The sequence below is a fragment of the Orcinus orca genome, chromosome 13, assembly GCF_937001465.1.
Source record: "Orcinus orca chromosome 13, mOrcOrc1.1, whole genome shotgun sequence".
Taxonomy (NCBI): Eukaryota; Metazoa; Chordata; class Mammalia; order Artiodactyla; family Delphinidae; genus Orcinus; species Orcinus orca.
The window spans coordinates 73,451,175-73,471,585 of record NC_064571.1 but is presented as its reverse complement, the minus strand read 5'-3'; the positions used below and the strand labels follow the sequence as shown (position 1 = coordinate 73,471,585).

The 20,411-nt window shown below is 34.8% G+C and overlaps 1 protein-coding gene across 3 annotated transcripts in view; it reads right to left on the bottom strand.

Annotated features, from left to right (window-relative positions):
- Positions 1–20,411, bottom strand: part of ATAD2B (ATPase family AAA domain containing 2B) — a 169,841-nt gene that overhangs the window by 60,351 nt on the left and 89,079 nt on the right. For all 3 annotated transcript variants that reach the window (XM_049696353.1, XM_004268079.3, XM_004268080.3), the window contains exons 16-18: positions 19,122–19,433; positions 16,658–16,793; positions 8,327–8,513 (exon numbers count right to left, since the gene is read on the bottom strand). In XM_049696353.1, the coding sequence (XP_049552310.1) occupies positions 8,327–8,513; positions 16,658–16,793; positions 19,122–19,433 (635 nt within the window). The remainder of the gene's footprint in view (positions 1–8,326; positions 8,514–16,657; positions 16,794–19,121; positions 19,434–20,411) is intronic.

The following is a 20,411-nucleotide window of genomic DNA, read 5'->3' as shown; positions in this document are numbered from 1 at the left end:
CCTCAGCAGTTTGCTGGTAATTTTTGAAGTTATGGAATAAGTTACACTCTGTGAAATCAATTAACCAGATATCTTATAGTAGAAAAATAAAGCCTAGTTTTAGTGAAGCGGCAACTGTCTTGGGAACAAGTGATGCCATTTGATAACTAGAAAAATACTCACCTACAGGGTGTCTTGGATTGGTGGATGTGCAAGGTGTAGTAGAAAACAGAAAAACTGTTATAGAGAAAAAAAGACAGTAGGCCAAATTACTGAACCAACCGTTTCAAAATACCTCTGACATGACCAGCACTCTTGCACAAATAAAATGAACGTACACCAGTGTATGTGAATGTTCATTTTGATTCTTTAAACAATATATTTCTGGCCTCTTCTTGTCCCAGACATCATAGTCCCTTATACAACTTTTTTTAAGTTTCTTTATTTAAAAAATATCAAAAACTACTTTCTCTGAATATTAATGATATGAAAGGCAAAAATCAGGCCACTGAAATTAGAAGTATCCATGCAAGGAGGCACTAACAATATAAACTGCACCTATATTTATAAGGGTCCTTACCTCAAAAGCTAAATTTCAAATCAGTACGTTAGATGCCAAATTAAAATGTTCAGTGTGTGAAAATTCACCGTATCTTTAAAAAATGAAGAATATACAGCCTATAACAAGCCATTTTCATTAAAAACTGAAAACTGGAATAATTTTAAATACAGAGGTACATGAAGCAGAAACCTCCAAGCCAGTACAGCTTTCACTTTCCTAAAAGGGGCTATATGAGAAAAACAACTTTTTGTCATCAATGAATTTCCAGAATTTGTCTTGGTCATGTTACAGTACTAAAATTATAAAACACAGGTAAAAGAAAAATCTTGGGGGCTAAATTTGTCCTCAATTTTTATAAAAACTAAAAAGCACTATTTAAATAAGTTTAATTCCTTAAACCATGCTATCAAAACTGTTAAAATAAATAATATGTCTCCATTACTGATAACTTTATTATATTTGTCACTTACTCCATTTATGTTCTATTGACCTAAGATTTACTGAGCATCTCTGTGAAAAGAAGGCACTGTCTGGGATCTGAAGATTCAGGATTCAAGAAATAAAAAGCTCAATTTCTTTACAAGCATATAAAATCAGCCTGTTATAAAACACAACTATACTAGAGTTTCTGAACAATGGATTTAATACAAATCAACATTTCTTGAAAATTAAAAACACCCAAAATCCTTTTCTGATATTTTCGTTGCTAAAAACATCAATAATTTCAGTAAATGTGATACAATTTGGGCCAGGATAATTTAATTTGTTTACAATTCAAAAAAAAATGTGCTATGGTAAAACACAGATGTGTACCCACATGCACAAACACAAGAGTATCCAAAGTATACACAGACTGTTATGGAGAAACCCAGAAATCCTTTTTCATAAGCAAGAGCATCCAAAGTATACACATAGGTAAGTATATTAATTCCTTAATGCCACATAACCAAAACAGATTTCCCCTGAGAATTTCCAGATACAATTTCTTTCTAGGGAACAAAAAATACTAAAATTTTCACCCCAAAAAATACCTTACTGACCATGTGAAATTACTCATAACACCATATAGTACCCAAACTCCAAAGCTTTGAACAGACCATGTTTAAATTTATCAATTCGATCATAACTCTGTATTAATGAAAAAGATTAAATATAACACACTCATCAATCCCTTTTTTCCTGAATCAGCAGTGGAAATAATACAAGAGGGAAAAAAATACATATGAAAATGTCAGTAAGGGAACTCATAGTTGTTGCTTTTTTTTTTTTAAGAGTTTTAATACAGTAAGTCTTTTACTACAGATACTAACATCTCTGACTTTGTTGTAGGGTTCAATAATTACTTGTGAACTTACTGGGACAACCATAAATCTTCCAGGCTACATCAGTTTCCATTCTCCTTCCAGAGCATTTGGAAGACTATGAAATGCTCAGTAACATACATACACACATGCGCACACACAGAGTTACTTTATGAACTCTGGCAATTGTTTCAGTTATAAATGTCGAACTACTGTCCAGTGATCAGCTAAAGTACCATATTTCAAAGTGTGGTTTACTGAAAACCTAGAATAGTTACAACTGGGATGCATGTCTGAAGTGCAGATTTCTGGGCTTATCCCAAATTTCATGAATCAGAATCTCTGGGTGTGGTGCCAGGGAATCAGAAATTTTAATAAGCACCCCCAGGAGATTCTCATGCTCATTAAATTTTAAGAAACAATGAGGGACTTCCCTGGTGGTCCAGTGGCTAAGACTCCGCGCTCCCAATGCAGGGGGCCTGCGTTCAACCCCTGGTCAGGGAACTAGATCCCACATGCTGCAACTTAGAGTTCGCATGCCACAACTAAAAGATCCCACACACATCAACAAAGATCCCGCATGCCACAACTAAAGACCCGGCACAGTCAAATAACTAAATAAAGATTTAAAAAAAAAGAAAGTAAGAAAGAAACAATGAGAAAACCCTACAGCAGTCACTAACTCCTCTACCATTTTTCATGGAACTGATAATATTACTCAATAGCTCGGGCATTCAGAAGAAGAAACAGTTCTTTGTCATCTATCTGCTTGCGTGTGGATGTTTTAAAGAATGGCATAGAATTAAACACGGTCCCCATGGCATAAAGAAATATGAAGTAGGGCCCTTCCCCCCTTTTCATCTTATCACACACATAAATACAGATCTTTAAAGGTGATTTAAGACTTCTTTCCTTTAAAACTACCTTTCGTGTTCATGTTACACTATTAAATAACCCAACTTAATTTATATCACATATCTTAGAGGCAGGGGAAAAGAAAATCACAGAAGAATAACTTGCCACAGACCAAACCCTTATATTCCACATCTATTTAGAAAGGATTCTACCTATAGAAGGACTAGCTACAAAGAGAAGTAAAGCAAAAGGGAAGAAAAGAAAGGGAATACAGAACAGAAGGATAGAAAGAAGGGTTTTTTTTTTATCTTTCCAGCGTTTCAGCACCTGACTTATGTGCTCTCCTCCCTAGGACTTTTATACCTAGTTATACCCAGGCTTACCAATCTCTACAAATTAAGAAAAAATTCCTCAGTTTCATTATATAATAGCCTCTTTTTGAAGAATTTTCCAGAAAAGACAGTATTATGTTATAATAAATAATTTTTAATATGCACTTAAAATACAAACAATCAGGGATTAACCGTGACAGTTTACATGGTCTCTGGTCAGTGTTCAGAGAAAGTCTGAGCTTCAGCTACCATGACTACAAAATTCTGTCTCAGTGCCTTGTTAGATTAGACATCCAGGTGGTGGTCACTTAAGAATAAGCCCTACTTCCAACCCAGAAGCTCATAGGTGGAAGCAGAGAAGATGAGATGTCTTGACATATTAGATGCAATGTAACACAACCAAGACAATAAATGGAGGGTTTTTGTTGCTTCCCACCACCAAGTGACACTTCTCTCCACCCTCCTCACCAACATGACAGAAAAGTAGTAAAAGCCAAGATATGTGAAAGAGACCAAAGAACATGCAGTCAGAATTCAAATTTAGCCCAATGATGCCAAGTAGGATTCAGAGAAAAAAAAAATCCCAGGATTCCAATAAGATCAACATAGTTTACTACAGTGCTTCATATTTCCTTACCTAACATTAAGCCAGTATTGTGTTTGTGAATATACACACACATTAGCCATAAGGAACAACTATAGACAGAATGTTCCTCTTTCAAAGTGATTTTATCTTTCAGTTTGTTTGATACTGTCAAGTATACATGTAAAAGGAAACAAAAAATTCTAAACCATAGAGCAGAGTATAAACTAAAATCACAAAGTTTATCCATTCCCCAAATCCTCCAAATTCCTTCCCCCAAGCCAAAACAAAGATTATTAACAGTTTTTGGGGAGTATTCTTGGATAATATTTCTACTTATATATAAACATGAACATATATTTTTAAGTTTTTTTTTACATGAAGAAGATCATACTTAGATTTACAACTTGCTTTTTCACTAGTATCTCCTTCACCTTTCCATATCAGCCTATGTAAATCTACCTCATTCTTGTTAATGACTTCCTAGTATTCCTTTGTTACTATATTTTAGCCAGTCCACCATAAAAAGGACGTTTAGTTTGTTTCTTTTTGTCTTATTTTGTTTGGTAATTCTACACACAATGTTTTGATGAATAACCTTGTACATTCAGCAGTGAATAATTATAGCTAATATATCTTTAGGAAATTTTTTTTGTTTTTTGAACAAGCGTTTTTTTTTTTTTTTTACATCTTTATTGGAGTATAATTGTTTACAATGGTATGTTAGTTTCTGCTTTATAACAAAGTGAATCAGTTATACATATACATATGTTCCCATATGTCTTCCCTCTTGCGTCTCCATCCCTCCCACCCTCCCTATCCCACCCCTCTAAGTGGTCACAAAGCACCGAGTTGATCTCCCTGTGCTATATGGCTGCTTCCCACTAGCTATCTATTTTACGTTTGGTAGTGTATATATGTCCATGCCACTCTCTCACTTTGTCACAGCTTACCCTTCCCCCTCCCCATATCCTCAAGTCCATTCTCTAGTAGGTCTGTGTCTTTGTTCCTGTCTTACCCCTAGGTTCTTCATGACATTTTTTTTCCCTTAGGAAATGTTTTTTAATGTAAAGTTCCTGGGTCAAAAGATACTTGAAAGTTTAAAAGATAGTTCCAAACTACACTCCAAAATCAATAAATAAATTTACATTTCCACTAACCAAGTATGAGCACCCATATCTCCAATATTAGGTTTATCAAGCTTTTCATTTTTACAAGCCTGATAGTTGTTTTAAAATAGCATCTTCCTGCTTTAATATGCTTCTCTTTTTTTTTTCACTTATAAGTAAGGTAAAGAATCTTTTCAAATTTTTATTGGTTGCTTTTGCTACTTTTTTCTCCCTATAAATGTCATGCTCCTATTTTGCCAATTCTTTTATTAGGTTGTTATTCTTTTTTCTTCCTGATTTTAATATATCTTTGTATAGTAAGGAACTTGTCCTTGACATGTGTTGCAAATACAAATTTTTACCAGGTTATGTCTATTAATCTTACTTAAAGAAAGTTTCTTGTCATGTGTAATTTAAAATTTTATAAAGTCAAATTTGTTCTTATCTTTATGTTTCCTGGCTTCCGTTCATTGCCTTGAAATTAAATACTTTCTCATGTCCAAGATAATATACTGACCTTGTGAATTATCCTAACACTTTTATAGTTCCACTGACAATCTAGAATTTATTTTGGGGCTAAAGAAAAAGGTAGGAAATCAGTTTTGTTTTTTCTTATTCCCTTCATAGAGCCAGCCAGTTTTCTAAGACTATTTATTAAATAATCCATCTATTATATGATATCAAATGTCATCATCATCATCATATACTCAACATCATCAGATACTAAATTCTATTTCTACACAGGCCTAAGCATGATTTCTCACTTTTGTTCTATTGTTTTGTCTATCCCTGCACAGGTACAAATACTTTATTACCACAGGTCTATTACATGTGTAAACATCTGGTAGGTAATCCTCATTACACTTTTTTCTCTAGAATTCTCCTTGCTATGCTCATATTTATTTTCTAGAGGAAACAAAGAGCCTTTTTTTAACATCTCCTCTTAAATTTGGAGGGATTATAATTATAATTATAATTGCACTTAATTTATAGATTAATTTAGAAAAGAACTCATAGCTATCCAATGTTGAGTCTTACCAGCCATTAGTTGTGAAAGGAGCTGCAGCAGTAGTGATAAACATGATGATAGCTGTCATTGTTGAGTACTGTATGCCAAGACTATTGGATGAGCTCGTTTTAATAATCACAGTAATCTTATGTGGTATCATTATCTTCATTTCATAGACGAGAAAATTAAGGCTCAAACAGGTTAAGCAACTTGTCCAAGGCCACAACCAATACACAAGTAGCTGAGATTTTAATCTGTGCAATATGACTTGAGTCTACACTCTGAATTACAGTAATTAAAAACAAGGTGTGGGGGCTTCCCTGGTGGCTCAGTGGTTGAGAGTCTGCCTGCCGATGCAGGGGACACGGGTTCGTGCCCCAGTCCGCGAAGATCCCACATGCCGCGGAGCGGCTGGGCCCGTGAGCCATGGCTGCTGAGCCTATGCGTCCAGAGCCTGTGCTCCACAACGGGAGAGGCCACAACAGTGAGAGGCCCGCATACCACAAAAATTAAAACAAAAACAAAAACAAAACAAAACAAGGTGTGTCTTTCACTTATTCAACTGTCCTCAAGTGACTTTTTAGCTTTCTTCTTTTAGGCCATGCAAATTAATTGTTTAAGTTAATTCCTAGGTAAACTTAGTTGCTATTTTAAATGGGACCTCTTCTTCCATTACACAGTTGACCCTTGAACAAGGCAGGGGTTAATCTGTGTATAATTTATAGTCAGGCCCTCTAGATTTGCAGGTTCTCTGCATCCACAGGTTCAACCAACCATGGACCTTGTAGTACTGTATTTACTGCTTAAGAATATCCATGTATAAGTGGACCCGTGCAGTTCAAACCCGCATTGTTCAAGGGTCAACCATATTTCTAACTTGTTATCGTTTGTATAAAAGGAAACTATTGATTTTATAACATTAACTTTGAAATTGTCTGCCTTACAGAATTCTCTTATTGGCCCTAACCGTTTTTCAGTTAATACTACAATCATATCATAGGCAAATATTTACAACTTCAGTGTGTTCATTCCAATATTTATATATCTCACATGTAACTGAATCAATTTTGCATGCCTTAGTGATGGTATATTACTCTTTCAATGTGCTACTAGATTCCATTTGTAATATTTACTTTATGACCACTGTCTAAGTGAGATTAGACTACAATTTTCTTTGTATTTCTTTCAAAGGTTTAGCATCACTCTTTTTTTTGATTTCACATCTTTCCTTCTTTTTCTATGCTTTGGAAAAGTTTAACTGGCATCAAAATAATCTTATCCTTTAAGATTAAAAGAATTCACCTGTGAAACTGTTTGAATTTAGTGCTTTTTGACACTCAATTTCTTCTTCCACAACTACTGTCTATTTAGATCCTCTCTCCTCTGAAGTCAACCTTGTTAATTTATATTTTCCTAGTAAATCACCTGGATTTATTTTAAATGGTACCAAGTAATTCTCTTACTTGCATAAAAACTGCAATAATTTTGTCTCACTAAAAAGGAAAAATACAAGCAAACATATAAATCAACATTATTGTAAAACACTCACAGCCAGGATAAATTAAATGTATAAAACTTGGAGAAAATTACAGGTATATAGTTTTTTAGGCAGGCCATGGGTTTTGGGAAAAAAAACTTTAAATAGGGCTTTAGAAGTAGTGAAGTACTGCTAGGATGTTCATACCCAAAGAATTGTAAATAAAAGAGAAATAAAACTGACATTATGAACTGTTTAAAAAACTCTATTTCATGCTACAAGGTACAGAACGGTTTTCAATTAGATAGTTTATGTATTAAATATTTATGAACTATAACTGAAAAAACAACAAAACTGTGTGCAGTGCTCTTAAGTGTTACTACTCCAGCCATCTAATCTCTAAAAGTAGGCTAAATATCAAAGTAGAAAGTGACATTCAAACACTTAATGAGTACTTACTATGAGCTGGGCACTGTGTCAGAGACACAGAAATGGTGAAGACATGGTCTCTTGGTTCAAAAAACTTATTCCCTTAGCCTCTAGTTCCAACATGACACACTTATAATAAATTCACAGTTATATATTAAAACGTCAAGAAATATAAACAGCCCCACTATAATTTTGCTTCACAAGCTAGCAAATATAAAGTAGTTGAAAATCAAATATCAAACACACTTCATTATTGATACAAATGTATATAATTTTAAAACTGCTATCACTTTTCTATATTAATTTTAAATCCTGGCATTCTCAAAGTGGGTATCATTTCCCTTACTACGATAAGGCTGTAAGTACAGATAGAAGTCTAAAGAGGCCCTGAAAAAAGGGTCAGTAAAAGGCAAAAAGAAGCTCCCTTTCTACACTGTTTAATGAAATGAACCTTTAATACAAGAAATTGGATTATTAAAATTTCAGAGAAGAATGAAGTATCATGGGAAAAACAATGAGCTCACTTTAAAATATCAACAGAATCCTCTGCCTTAATATTAGAATGTTAATGAGTAACCAACAAAAAGTTAATATTCATATTACTGTTCTTTGAAAAAATTTTATCTATAATCACTACCGAGATATAAACAATAAGAAAGTAGGAAGTACTTTGATACAGTACAAACCTACCTGTGCACATGATTCTTCAGGTGTTTTGGCACTAACTGAATAAAGTGCTGGGAGATCTAGTCTGTGCACAGAGAATTTTTCTAGAGTGTGCAAAAGTGCTGGAGCAAGGTGAGAAGTTTGACCTGAGCCTCGTTCTCCAGACAGCAATAGTCTTGGCCTGTAAGAGGTTGGCTGATGATATGGTGACCTGCAATAAACGTAAGACATAATAATTATTTCAAAGCCATACACTCTAAAGACCAAAATAAAATATTAGGAAAATATTTACATAAAAGAATGTAATGCCAAATTAATAGAACTTTTTTTTTACCTCTCTCATTTTTTTAAGTACAGCAAAGCATTTTTTAAATAATTACAATTTTAAAATACTGATCTCTCTGGCCATATTAATACCAAGACATAAAAGTATAAAAATCCATCCTAAAAGAAAGTTCATCCTATCATACCACATATATTAACATGGAAAATGCTTCAGACAGTAAGTATGATTTAGTTATTAATTAACCCAGGTCAAATGTTAAGAATTCCACTTCTCCAACAAAGAGGTACATCTAAAGATTACTCAAAATGTAGGACTTCTGGGCTTCCCTGGTGGCACAGTGGTTGAGAGTCCGCCTGCCGATGCAGGGGACACGGGTTCGTGCCCCGGTCCGGGAGGATCCCACATGCCGTGGAGCGGCTGGGCCCGTGAGCCACGGCCGCTGAGCCTGCGCATCCGGAGCCTGTGCTCCGCAACAGGAGAGGCCACAACAGTGAGAGGGCCGCGTGCCGCAAAAAAAAAAAAAAAAAAAAAAAAAAAAAAGTAGGACTTCTTTTTTTTAATGGTTAAAATGGTAAATTTTATAATATTTTATCACAGTTTTTTTTAACATCTTTATTGGAGTATAATTGCTTTACAATGCTGTGTTAGTTTCTGCTTTATAACAAAATGAATCAGTTATACATATACATATATCCCCATATCTCTTCCCTCTTGCATCTCCCTCCCTCCCACCCTCCCTATCCCACCCCTCTAGGTGGTCACAAAGCACCGAGCTGATCTCCCCCTGTGCTATGCGGCTGCTTCCCACTAGCTATCTATTTTACATTTTACCACAGTTTTTAAAATAGGAAAAAAAAAAAGTAGGACTCCTTCAGTGGCAGCAATTTTGTTTCTAGGCCAAAAAAACTTAACTGTTCTTATCCTAATATACGATATCTAAAGCCCTACACCAGAGAAGGCAAATTTAGGATAACATATTAAAACAAACTCAATCAGTATTTTCAAGATTCTACAGCACCATTAAAAAGATAAACAAGGGGCTTCCCTGGTGGCACAGTGGTTGAGAGTCCGCCTGCCGATGCAGGGGACATGGGTTCGTGCCCCGGTCCGGGAGGATCCCACGTGCTGCGGAGCGGCTGGGCCCGTGAGCCATGGCCGCTGAGCCTGCGCGTCCGGAGCCTGTGCTCCGCAACGGGAGAGGCCACAGCAGTGGGAGGCCCGCGTAGCACAAAAAAAAAAAGATAAATGAAAAAAGTTTATCTAATATCACTATAGATAATGCAGGAAATTCTAAGCAATGCAATAAGAATAAAGCAAATTTAAAAATGGAACTAACGGAAAGAAATTGAACAAACACTGTTACTTGTAAAGAACATGATTATACACTAGAAAATCCAAGAGAATCAACTGATGACTGCCATAGTCCACCAGCAAAATAACAAGACTGAAGATGGAAATAGAAAAACCAAAAGATTTTCCTAAACACCATCAATAACCAATATAAAAAAGGAAGGAAGATTCTACTCACAACTGCAAAAATACAAATGATAAACAATATTAAATAATCTTAACGAGAGAGGTATGAAACTATATAGAATACATCATGAGCCTGAATATAGATGTCAATTCTTCCTATGCATTTATACCTAGCTATAGTTAACTATATACATATGGTTGGTTTATAGTATTTTATTTTATAGATTTTAAAAATGCAAATCAAAATCTCAAAAAAGATTTGAGCAGGGGGGGCGGGGGGGGAGATTTAACCTTATTTGCAACATTATCTGAAAAAATAATCAAGTAAGAACATCAAGGGGACTTCCCTGGTGGTCCAGTGGCTAAGACTCTACACTCCCAATGCAGGAGGGCTGGGTTCCATCCCTGGTCAGAAACTAGATCCCACATGCCGCAACTAAGAGTTTGCATGCCACAACTAAAAGATCCCGCATGCCGCAACTAAAGATCCTGCATGCCTCAACTAAGACCCGACGCAGCCAAATAAATAAAATTTTTTTTTTAAATTAAAGAAAAAGAACATCAAGAAAATTTTGGATAAGTGTGCTAACATCAAGAAAATTTTAGATAAGTGTGTTAGCTCCAATTTCAGAACATTTAAACCTGTTTTAGTAATTAGCACTTCATACACACTTCTTGTTTAATTTTCTTAACAATTCTATGAAATACATAAGTTTCCTCTTACTAAATAGATAAAGAACCCAAGGCTAAGAGGGGTTAGGTATAAGATTATACAACTGGGTGTCCATATAACTGCAAAGTCCAGGTTCTAAAACACAAAGTTAAGATGCGCCCTACTTTATACTGATACATATTACAGAACAGAATAATAGAATGAAGAATACACCAAAGAAAAGAAACACAGATCAGTGGTACATAGCAGCCCAGGAAACAAATCATAGTAATTGAAAGAATTTTATATAAGATAATAAGCATAAAAATAAATGGAACAGAGATGAATTATAACACAAGTATTGTTTTAAAATAGGGAGGGGGTTTCCCTGGTGGCGCAGTGGTTAAGAATCCGCCTGCCAATGCAGGGGACACGGGTTCGATCCCTGGTCCAGGAAGATCCCACATGCCACAGAGCAACTAAGCCTGTGTGCCACAACTACTGAGCCTGCGCTCTAGAGCCTGCAAGCCACAACTACTGAAGCCCACATGCCAGATCTCCTGAAGCCTGCGTGCCTAGAGCCTGTACTCCACAAAAAGAGAAGCCATCACAATGAGATGCCCTCGCACCGAAACGAAGAGTAGCCCCCACTTGCCGCAACTAGAGAAAGCCCGCGCACAGCAACCCAATGCAGCCAAAAACTAAATTACTTAATTAAATAAATAAATCTATAAAAAAAATAGGGAGGATTCAGATCCTCATTTCACAAAACAAAATGAATTCTAACACAGAAACAAAAAAAAACAAAAGATTCATGTTTTTTGTTTTTTTTTTCTTTTTTTGGGGGGGTACGCGGGCCTCTCACTGTTGTGGCCTCTCCCGTTGCGGAGCACAGGTTCCGGACGCGCAGGCTCAGCGGCCATGGCTCACGGGACCAGCCGCTCCGCGGCATGTGGGATCTTCCCGGACCGGGGCACGAACCCGTGTCCCCTGCATCAGCAGGCGGACTCTCAACCACTGCGCCACCAGGAAAGCCCTCATGTATTTTTAATTCATAAAAATCTAAAAGCTTTTGTTACTCAAAAATTACAATCTGAACCAAATGGCAAACACTCAAATGAGACAAATAATTAAATTTGCCATTAATAGGATTGGTTCTTAATGCATAAAGAGCTTATATGACAGTATTTTGACAAAAAATACCTTCTTATACAAAGAATGTAGACAATTCAAAAAGAAAATAGAAATAAATAACTTCTTAAAAAATGTTCATTCAACAATTTTAGAATGCTTCCTATGTTGAATGCCTTGGCCCGTGGTATCCAACAGTACCACTGTTATCATAGAGCTCATAACTCAGTGCATTTATTGGAAAAAGGAAGTAAATTACTATAATTCAGTGTGATTAATAAGCAGCACTCTTTAAGTACAGGGTGCTATCAGAGACTCATAAATGGCTTTCCTGAAAAAGTGTTATGAAAGCACAAACCCAACAGATCGAAGGCAGAAAGGATGAATTTCAAGAAATAAAAACAGGATGTACAAAGGACCAGAGGCTAAAAAAACCTCTTGGCCCTTTGGGGTAGAGGATATAGTTCATTACAGCCAGCTTCTTTTAAGGTTTTAGGGTAATGTAAGGGTAAAGATACCGGGGTAAGGGAGGGGAAGGGGGAAGAAGAATCAGACTGTGAAGGGCTATGAAGGGTTCTGTAAACCATGTTAAAAGTTGGAATGTACACTGAAGACAATGAGGAAGCATTAAGATGCTTAAGCAGGGGAAGTGACATAAGCATACACATGTCTTTGGATGACAACTCTAACTCAGCATGTCAGTATAGGAAAGGGTTTTGAAAGAAGGCGAAACAATAGGAAAGGTGACCAGTTAGGAGTTTGCTATAATAACCCAGGCATGAGATGTTAATAACAGTATAGACAAGAACAGTGTCAGAGGAGGTAGAAGGAAGAGCCTGGAATTAGACTTACTTAGTAAGAAAAATCCATAGGACTTGGTCATTTACTAGATATAGAAGGGAAGAAAGAGGAAAGAGTTGAGAATGATGTCGAATTCTAGCTGGGACAACTGAATGGATGGTAGCTCATAGGACTCATGGGAAGAAAAGGAAAGACACAAGCCAGCATATACCGAAAGATCTGTGACAACAAAGGGTGACAGGCAACTGGACAAAGTTTAAAGCTCAAGAGTGATCTAGGCTTGAGAAAGATTTGGTAGTTACTAACAAAGATGAAAAATAATGAAAATATTGAGAAACATCATTTATCTGTTAGATTGATAAATATTAGAATACCGTTATTAGCAAATAGATGATGGGAAAATTGGTATTCTCATGAATAGTGAGAATGGAAAAAAGTACAATTTTCTGAAATTAAATTTGGCAAGTATGCCAAATATATGCCAAAATGTATATCCAAGGATATTCTGCAATTCATCCCACTCCCAAAGATTCCCTTACTTCTTAGTGTTCTCTACATTTTTTCCCATAGTACTTATCTTCTAACATCTTATCTATCACACTGATTGTTTTATTGTCCGTCTCCATCTAAAATGTAAGCTGAGTAAGGGCAGGGATCCTAGTATATTTGGTTCACTGACATATTCCAATTACCTAGGACAGCATCTGGCACATGATGGGCACTTTGACAAAATATCTATATGAGTGAATGAATATATGAAAGTGCAAACGATTCAAATAAATAAGAAAATATTATTTTCATCTATCTAGTTGGCAAAGATTTTAAAAGACGAACAGTGCTCAGAAATTACAAGGGAATAGAAAAAATAACCCTCTCATATATTAGTGATGAAATGTAAATTGGTACAACCTTTCTGGAAGGTAATTTAACAATCTCTATCAGGTTTTGAAATGTATACACACTTTGACACAGCAATCAGTTTTTAAAATCTACCTTAAGGTCTGAATCAGAAAATGTTATAAAGATGTATACTTAGAAAGATGTCTATCACAGCACTGTTTATAAAAGAGGAAAACTGGAAATTTCAATTTTTATCAATAAGGTTATATAAATTATGAAACATCCAAAAAATATACTATGCAGCTATTTTAAAAGAATGACATTAAACATATACTGACATGAAATAACATTCCCAACATAGTGGGGGGGAAAGCAAGTTACATTAACAACCTTACAGGAGAATATAATTTGTATAAGATAATATATGGGTCTGTCTATATGGATACAGAGAATATGGAAGTGTGGTCACCAAAATGTTAACACATATTACCTTCAGGTGCTTGGGCTTTAATTTTTACTTTCTTCTTTATGCTCTTCTTTTTTATTTGAATTTTCTACAGAGTATATCGTCTTTCTAATCAGAAAAAACAAAGCTACTTTCATTTGGAAAACCTTAAAAAGTTCTGTTTCTAATCCCCTTATGGTAATATACAATAAGAAAGAAAACTTATCTTCCATCATAAGGGTTCTCTACCAGATTGATAGGCCTTAAATAGCTTGACTTCTATTTCATCTTAAATCTAAAGAAAAGGTTGCAACACTGTTTTAGGAAACTATTCCCAGAAAAAGAAACCTACCATCAATGCCCAAACTAGTGTTACTGACACCAGCATTAAAGTCATGCTTTCTACTTGTCTAGAATCTTTTATGTATTAATCTGGCATGCTAACACATGTTGCTCAAACAAAAAAGCCAAACCAAACCAAATCAACAACAACAAAATACATGTGTAGTCCTCATTAAAGGCTTATGTTCTAAAGTAAATGCTTCTTTGGAAAGTGTGAAAAATCATATCATCCAACCTACCCTAAAAAACCCTATCTACCTATTATGCTCAGAAATCAATTTGGAAACCACATAGTACAAGAGAAAGAATATGATCCCAGGAAACAAACAGTACCAAGTCTGCCCCCTACTAGCAGCATGATCATGGGCAATTTACTTAACTTCTTTGTATCTCAGTTTCCTCATCTATAAAATGATGATACCACAAATGCTAATGACTGTTGAGAGGCCTATATGTATTACTATATACGAAGCCCCAGCTTTATATACCTACCACATGTCTAGTTTGTAATGAGCAACAAATGCTAACTCCTATACCTTCATACTCAAAAGGACAGCAAATGTCACCATTTTTTCTGTGAAGCATTCCTGGACTTCCCTGTGGAAGCTTCTTAGTTCTGCTTTCATAACACTTTAGCCATATCACAATGTTTGTCACCCCCAAGAACAAGAACTCTTCCAGAGTAAGAACTATGTTATATCTTATTCATGCTTCGAGCACCTAGTACAATGCCTGGCACAGGGTAAAAAAAAAAAAAAATGGCAGAATGAGTGAATAAATAAATAATTTATCAAAACATCTTTAAAAAACAGCTCATTCTAGGATATAGCTGTCTCACTATTAAATTAAAGTCAAAGCAATGAACTAGAAAAGCGTATGTAAAAGAGGTTAAAATTAAACCAATTCCTTGAAAAAGGCTAAGCCAACCAAAATAAGCCATACCACTGATATACATTAAATCAGTAACAGAATGTTCTTATTGAAAAATTGATAGTTTCTTAGCTCCTACTATGTATTTCAATTCAAATAACTAAAATTGTCAAAACAAACAGCACACACATGGCACACAGGCTAGCCAGGTGAAAGTCAGAAAAAAATGATTATTTGGTTTTCCCTTAGCCATTAATAAACAGATCTGTAAAATCACTGAAACAGTTTAAGAAAACTTCCCAGAGGGCATAAAAGAAAGGCTCTGGAGTGAAGAAAAAAGTTTCTAATAGAAGAGCTTGCTGTTAAAGAGTAAATTAAAGTAATTTAGTCTCATTTCAAAAACCAAAAAACAAGGAAGGGTTATCAATGCAAATAATCAAATTAACATTTCACCAAAATCTACATGGGAAAAACTTTGATTAAAGACTTAAATGTGTTCAAAATATCTCTAAAGAAAAATTACTTAAAAGTATACACAATCCAGGGCTTCCCTGGTGGCGCAGTGGTTGAGAGTCCGCCTGCCGATGCAGGGGACATGGGTTCGTGCCCCGGTCCGGGAAGATCCCACATGCCGCGGAGCGGCTGGGCCCGTGAGCCACGGCCGCTGAGCCTGCGCGTCCAGAGCCTGTGCTCCACAACGGGAGAGGCCACAACAGTGAGAGGCCCGCGTACCGCAAAAAAAAAAAAAAAAAAAAAAAAGTATACACAATCCAGTGTCTTCTAATAAAAGTCCTATTAGACCTACTTGACTGGAGCATTATGATTCTTTAACTATCATGATAATTATGTAAATGCAAGTGATGACGCTGTTAGTATTTGAAAACTATTTAGTCTCTTAATTTAAAATTACATTAGCACTAAAATTGTTTACCCATTGAAGTGCACAGCAAAAGCTGCTTTAATATAGACAAAGGTAAATGTAAATAGAAAAAACATAAAATCTAAATTAGGAAAGTGTAAACTAATGAGGTTTTGGAGAATCAGAAAGTTATTTGTTTAGTTACTGAGCAATTTCTAATTCAAAACCTCTTTAGTACCCTTAGAATCCTAAATTATCATATGAAACTTATTACAATCAAAATATTCTAGATCATGGTAAATATTTCATTTCTGTCCACTTTAGTTCAAATAAAAAGCAATAAAATTGGGGACATGGGTTTACTTTCTGAAGGCAACCCTTCCTTCTACTCTACTTTAAAAAAAAAAAAAAAATCCCACAATCATTTTAGGAAAAAATATCTTGAGTTGACCAATAAACCAATTTATTACCACACAAAAACATAGACACAGTAAAGTTTTCCAGAATTGTGTCCAAACAACAGAAAAACAAAGTCCTCCAGGTTACAACCATAAGTAAAAATATACTGTAATTCTAACTATAAAGTAGTAAAAATCACTCTAAATTGAAAGAAATTTCAATATAAATTGAAATCAATGATATAAATTGCTTACATTGTAAAATGAAGGTAAGGTTTATGTACAGCAGCAGCTGATGACTGTTTCTTTGGTGATCCTGAGTGACAACTGGTCTCGAAAATTGATAAAGCATTCTCATCTTCACTATCATCTAAAATCAGAGTTTCTATATCTGTTTAAAAAAAAAATCACAAAGATTATGAGGCTTAAAAAGTCCTTTAATATTAGTGCCCTACCAAAGCTAAGAAAAACTGGTTTAAAAATCAAGTGGCAAAAACTAATAAGTTATCCATCAAATAACACAGATTGTCCAAGGAAATTGACAAACTACAGTATTCTGAATAATTTATAAATGGAACCAATGTAATTCTTTCACCTTTACAGACTAGTTAAGTGTTATGAGATGCATTTTGGGAGACTACAAGAACTCTGGAAAAGAAATGGCACTCTCATAAAATACTCACCTACTTACTAAAAATTTCTAAGTTAATTTTGACCAAACCAGTACATTTAATATAAATAAGATGGTTTAATTAATAGAGTAATTGAAGTATGGCCCAGTTCTTACAAAAGCAACAAGGAACAAATTGACCTTTATTTTTTCACATGGCACACACACACATATTTCAAGGAAAATCTAGTCTTAGTTAAGAAGGGACTCAGGAATTCAGTGGGAAAAAAACCAATCTTAAAAAATGTACTCATTCAAGTAACACTGGGTCTTAAGTTGTTGTTCGATGGACTAACGGGAACTAAAATTCCTATTGAAAGTGCCATACTTAAAAATTTATCTGGACTACAACCTAAAGTATTAATAGCCGTAATTCATACACACCTAACAAAAGCGTCAATTCATTCAATAAAAAGCAATGCTACATGTGTAGGAGAAATGGGAGGAAATTAAGATTGACAGAAATCATACCCTTCCCCCAAAAAAACAAAGAAAAAAAATAGGCATGCTTTCTAAAATGAGATACTGAATTGTGCTGGCAGACACAGATTTCAATGGCTTTTAAAAGCCAAGTATTTAATACAACTAATATTGTAAAGGTTAATCAGAAAATAATTGAGTACCATGTGATTGATAATTTCATATATAAGGAAAGGATACTTGTCTAAGAAAAATATTAAAGACCAAAACAATCCAGAATAATATATCTAAATAATTAAAAAACAATGATTAATAATCAAAGAAAATTTGGTTTCTTTCCTCCACTGGTATGTGACGAAAAAAAATGAAACTAAAGCATACTTTATACTTATGGGGATAAAATGGTAAGAAAACACAGATAATAATGCCATAAAAAAATTCTCAAATGCAAGTAAAGAAGTTACAATCTCTCAGAAGAGAAGGTAAGATTTTTATGACCTTCTAAAGGTGACATAGTCTTTTAAAAATTAAAAAAAATTGGGAGAAGATACATATCCTCAGTTTTGAAAATCAGAGATAAGAAATGTACAATTCATGGCAGAGTAGCTGGCTCATACATAATATTTGTTCTCCTCCTCATTTGACAAATTTAAGAAATCAAGTAATCGATGTGGTATTTCATGAGATATTTCATGTGATATTTCATGAGAAAATACATATATGACAAGCAAAATTCATTGAATATCGATGATTTTTACTATATATAACAGTTTTACCATTAACATAATTCATTGGACAATTTTTTATACAGTGCAGACTACATGTTAAACAAAGAAAATGAGGATAATTTTTTTTAATTACTGTCTCTTCTAAGTTCATGGGCTTTTACTTTGATTAGCACAGGAACCTAGAGTTTTCCTGTATGTGAGTAACATTTTTAAAAGTAGCTTTCTGTTTTTATCTCAAATCCAACCAAACTACCATCTTGAGGCCAGAAGTCAAGACCTTCTATCATCAGGTTCTAATTTACTGCCCTACTAGTAATTTACACTCCATTAGCACAGCACACTGCAGAGTGCTGTGCCAATAAAACAGTATGATGAGTTGAATCCAGAGGGACATTATAGCAACATGGTTAAGTGCATGGGCTCTGGAGTCAGGCTCCCTGAGCTTGAGCAAGACCTAGAACTTACTGAGTGACCCTATATAAGTGAACATCTTCATTTTTGATAGAGTAAGAGTACCTACCCCCAGGATTGTTATGAGGATTAACAAATGACAATTTATGTAAGGGCTTTATGATAATAAAAGAAATGTAAGCCAATAATATCATAGCCAACTTTTCTAAAGGTGGTAACACTCCTACATTAAGATAGTCAGAATGTTCCAAGAGTGAACAAACAGAACAAACATCCATTCTTTTTATGGACACTGACTAGGCAACTACTGTATGCCAGACAATACGCTAGGCCTAGAATAAACAGTGGCCAGTGAAATGGATACATTTCCTATATTCATGGCAAATACAAAAGAGTAACACATAAATACCCTTATAAGAAAACTCAGAATTTATTTACTTATGCCTGTACTTGTTTCATTTTAACAATATGAAAAGGTAATTTATACTACCTTCTTTCTTGTCACTCTGGCTAATTTCAGCATGAGGAAACACTTTTTGCAAGACTGCTAAGATGTTGTTGAAGCTTCTTTCCAGCAGTGGTCTTATGATGGGGGATAGTGCATGTCCCGAAGACATGACAGCACGCTGGGAAGCAGGCACGATATTCTGCATTGCGTGGTAAAAATCTTGGGCGTTGAGCACTATTGAGGAAACATCTAGCTGCAGTTTATGACTGCTAGCATAGATCTGGGGGTAACGCCTCCGCAGGGCAATCAGGGCAGCTTCAGTGCACAGGGCCTTGATATCAGCTCCGCAATAGCCTAATGCACAAAAGGAAAAGGATAACAAAGGTAAGTCCATTTTTCCAAGTATCAACTCTATTTTGCAAATATGCACATCTTTATCTGAAATAAAATACTAAATCAATCATGTGCAATTTCACTAGCAAAATGAAAACTGACCATTTAAAGTCACCTAATAAAACTGTTTACTCATTAAAACTAAAAATGTTTTGAATATTTTAATTAACAAACACATGAACTAATGATATTAAAAGAAAACAAGTCATATATTTTGTGCCGAAACCAATTACAATTCAGGAAAGGTTTTAAAAAAATAGTTTTATATCAGGAAAGGTTTTAAAAAGGAAAGGTTTTAAAAAAAATAGTTCAGGAAAGGTTTTAAAAAAATAGTTTTTTTTTTTAAAAAATAGTTTTCAGGAAAGGTTTTAAAAAAATAGTTTTATATCAATCTTTCATCAATATTTCCAATTATTAGTTTAGTCCTCATGACATTACAGTTTTCTATAAATTTTTCTAATATTACTAATTTCCAAACACATATAATGGAGCAGTACAAAGTAGTATACATAAGCGGAAACTTCAAAATCAGAGCTATTCTACTACTAACTCTGAGTGCAACCCACAAGCAGGTTAGTATCTTATTACCCCCAAAACTATACTTTAAAGTTATGATCATCTCTGATAGTTCCAAAGGTATTACAGGGAATGGGAATCCATTAAATTTCTACATTATCTTCCTTTATATATATATATATTTAGTTTAAAATGATTGATAATCTAGTTCAAAGGGCTACAAAGATATGAGGTATCATCCATTACCCATATTTAACTGATCATGTAGTTAAACAACAGATCAAGCCACCAGTGCTCTGAAATCATTTCATTCATTTGAGCGACAAATACATAGAAAAACATATGAACTCTTAGGTTTTTACCACAAATGGGAAGAAAACCTCAAACTAGTCATGGTGTTTTTTTATATCGACAATGAAACCT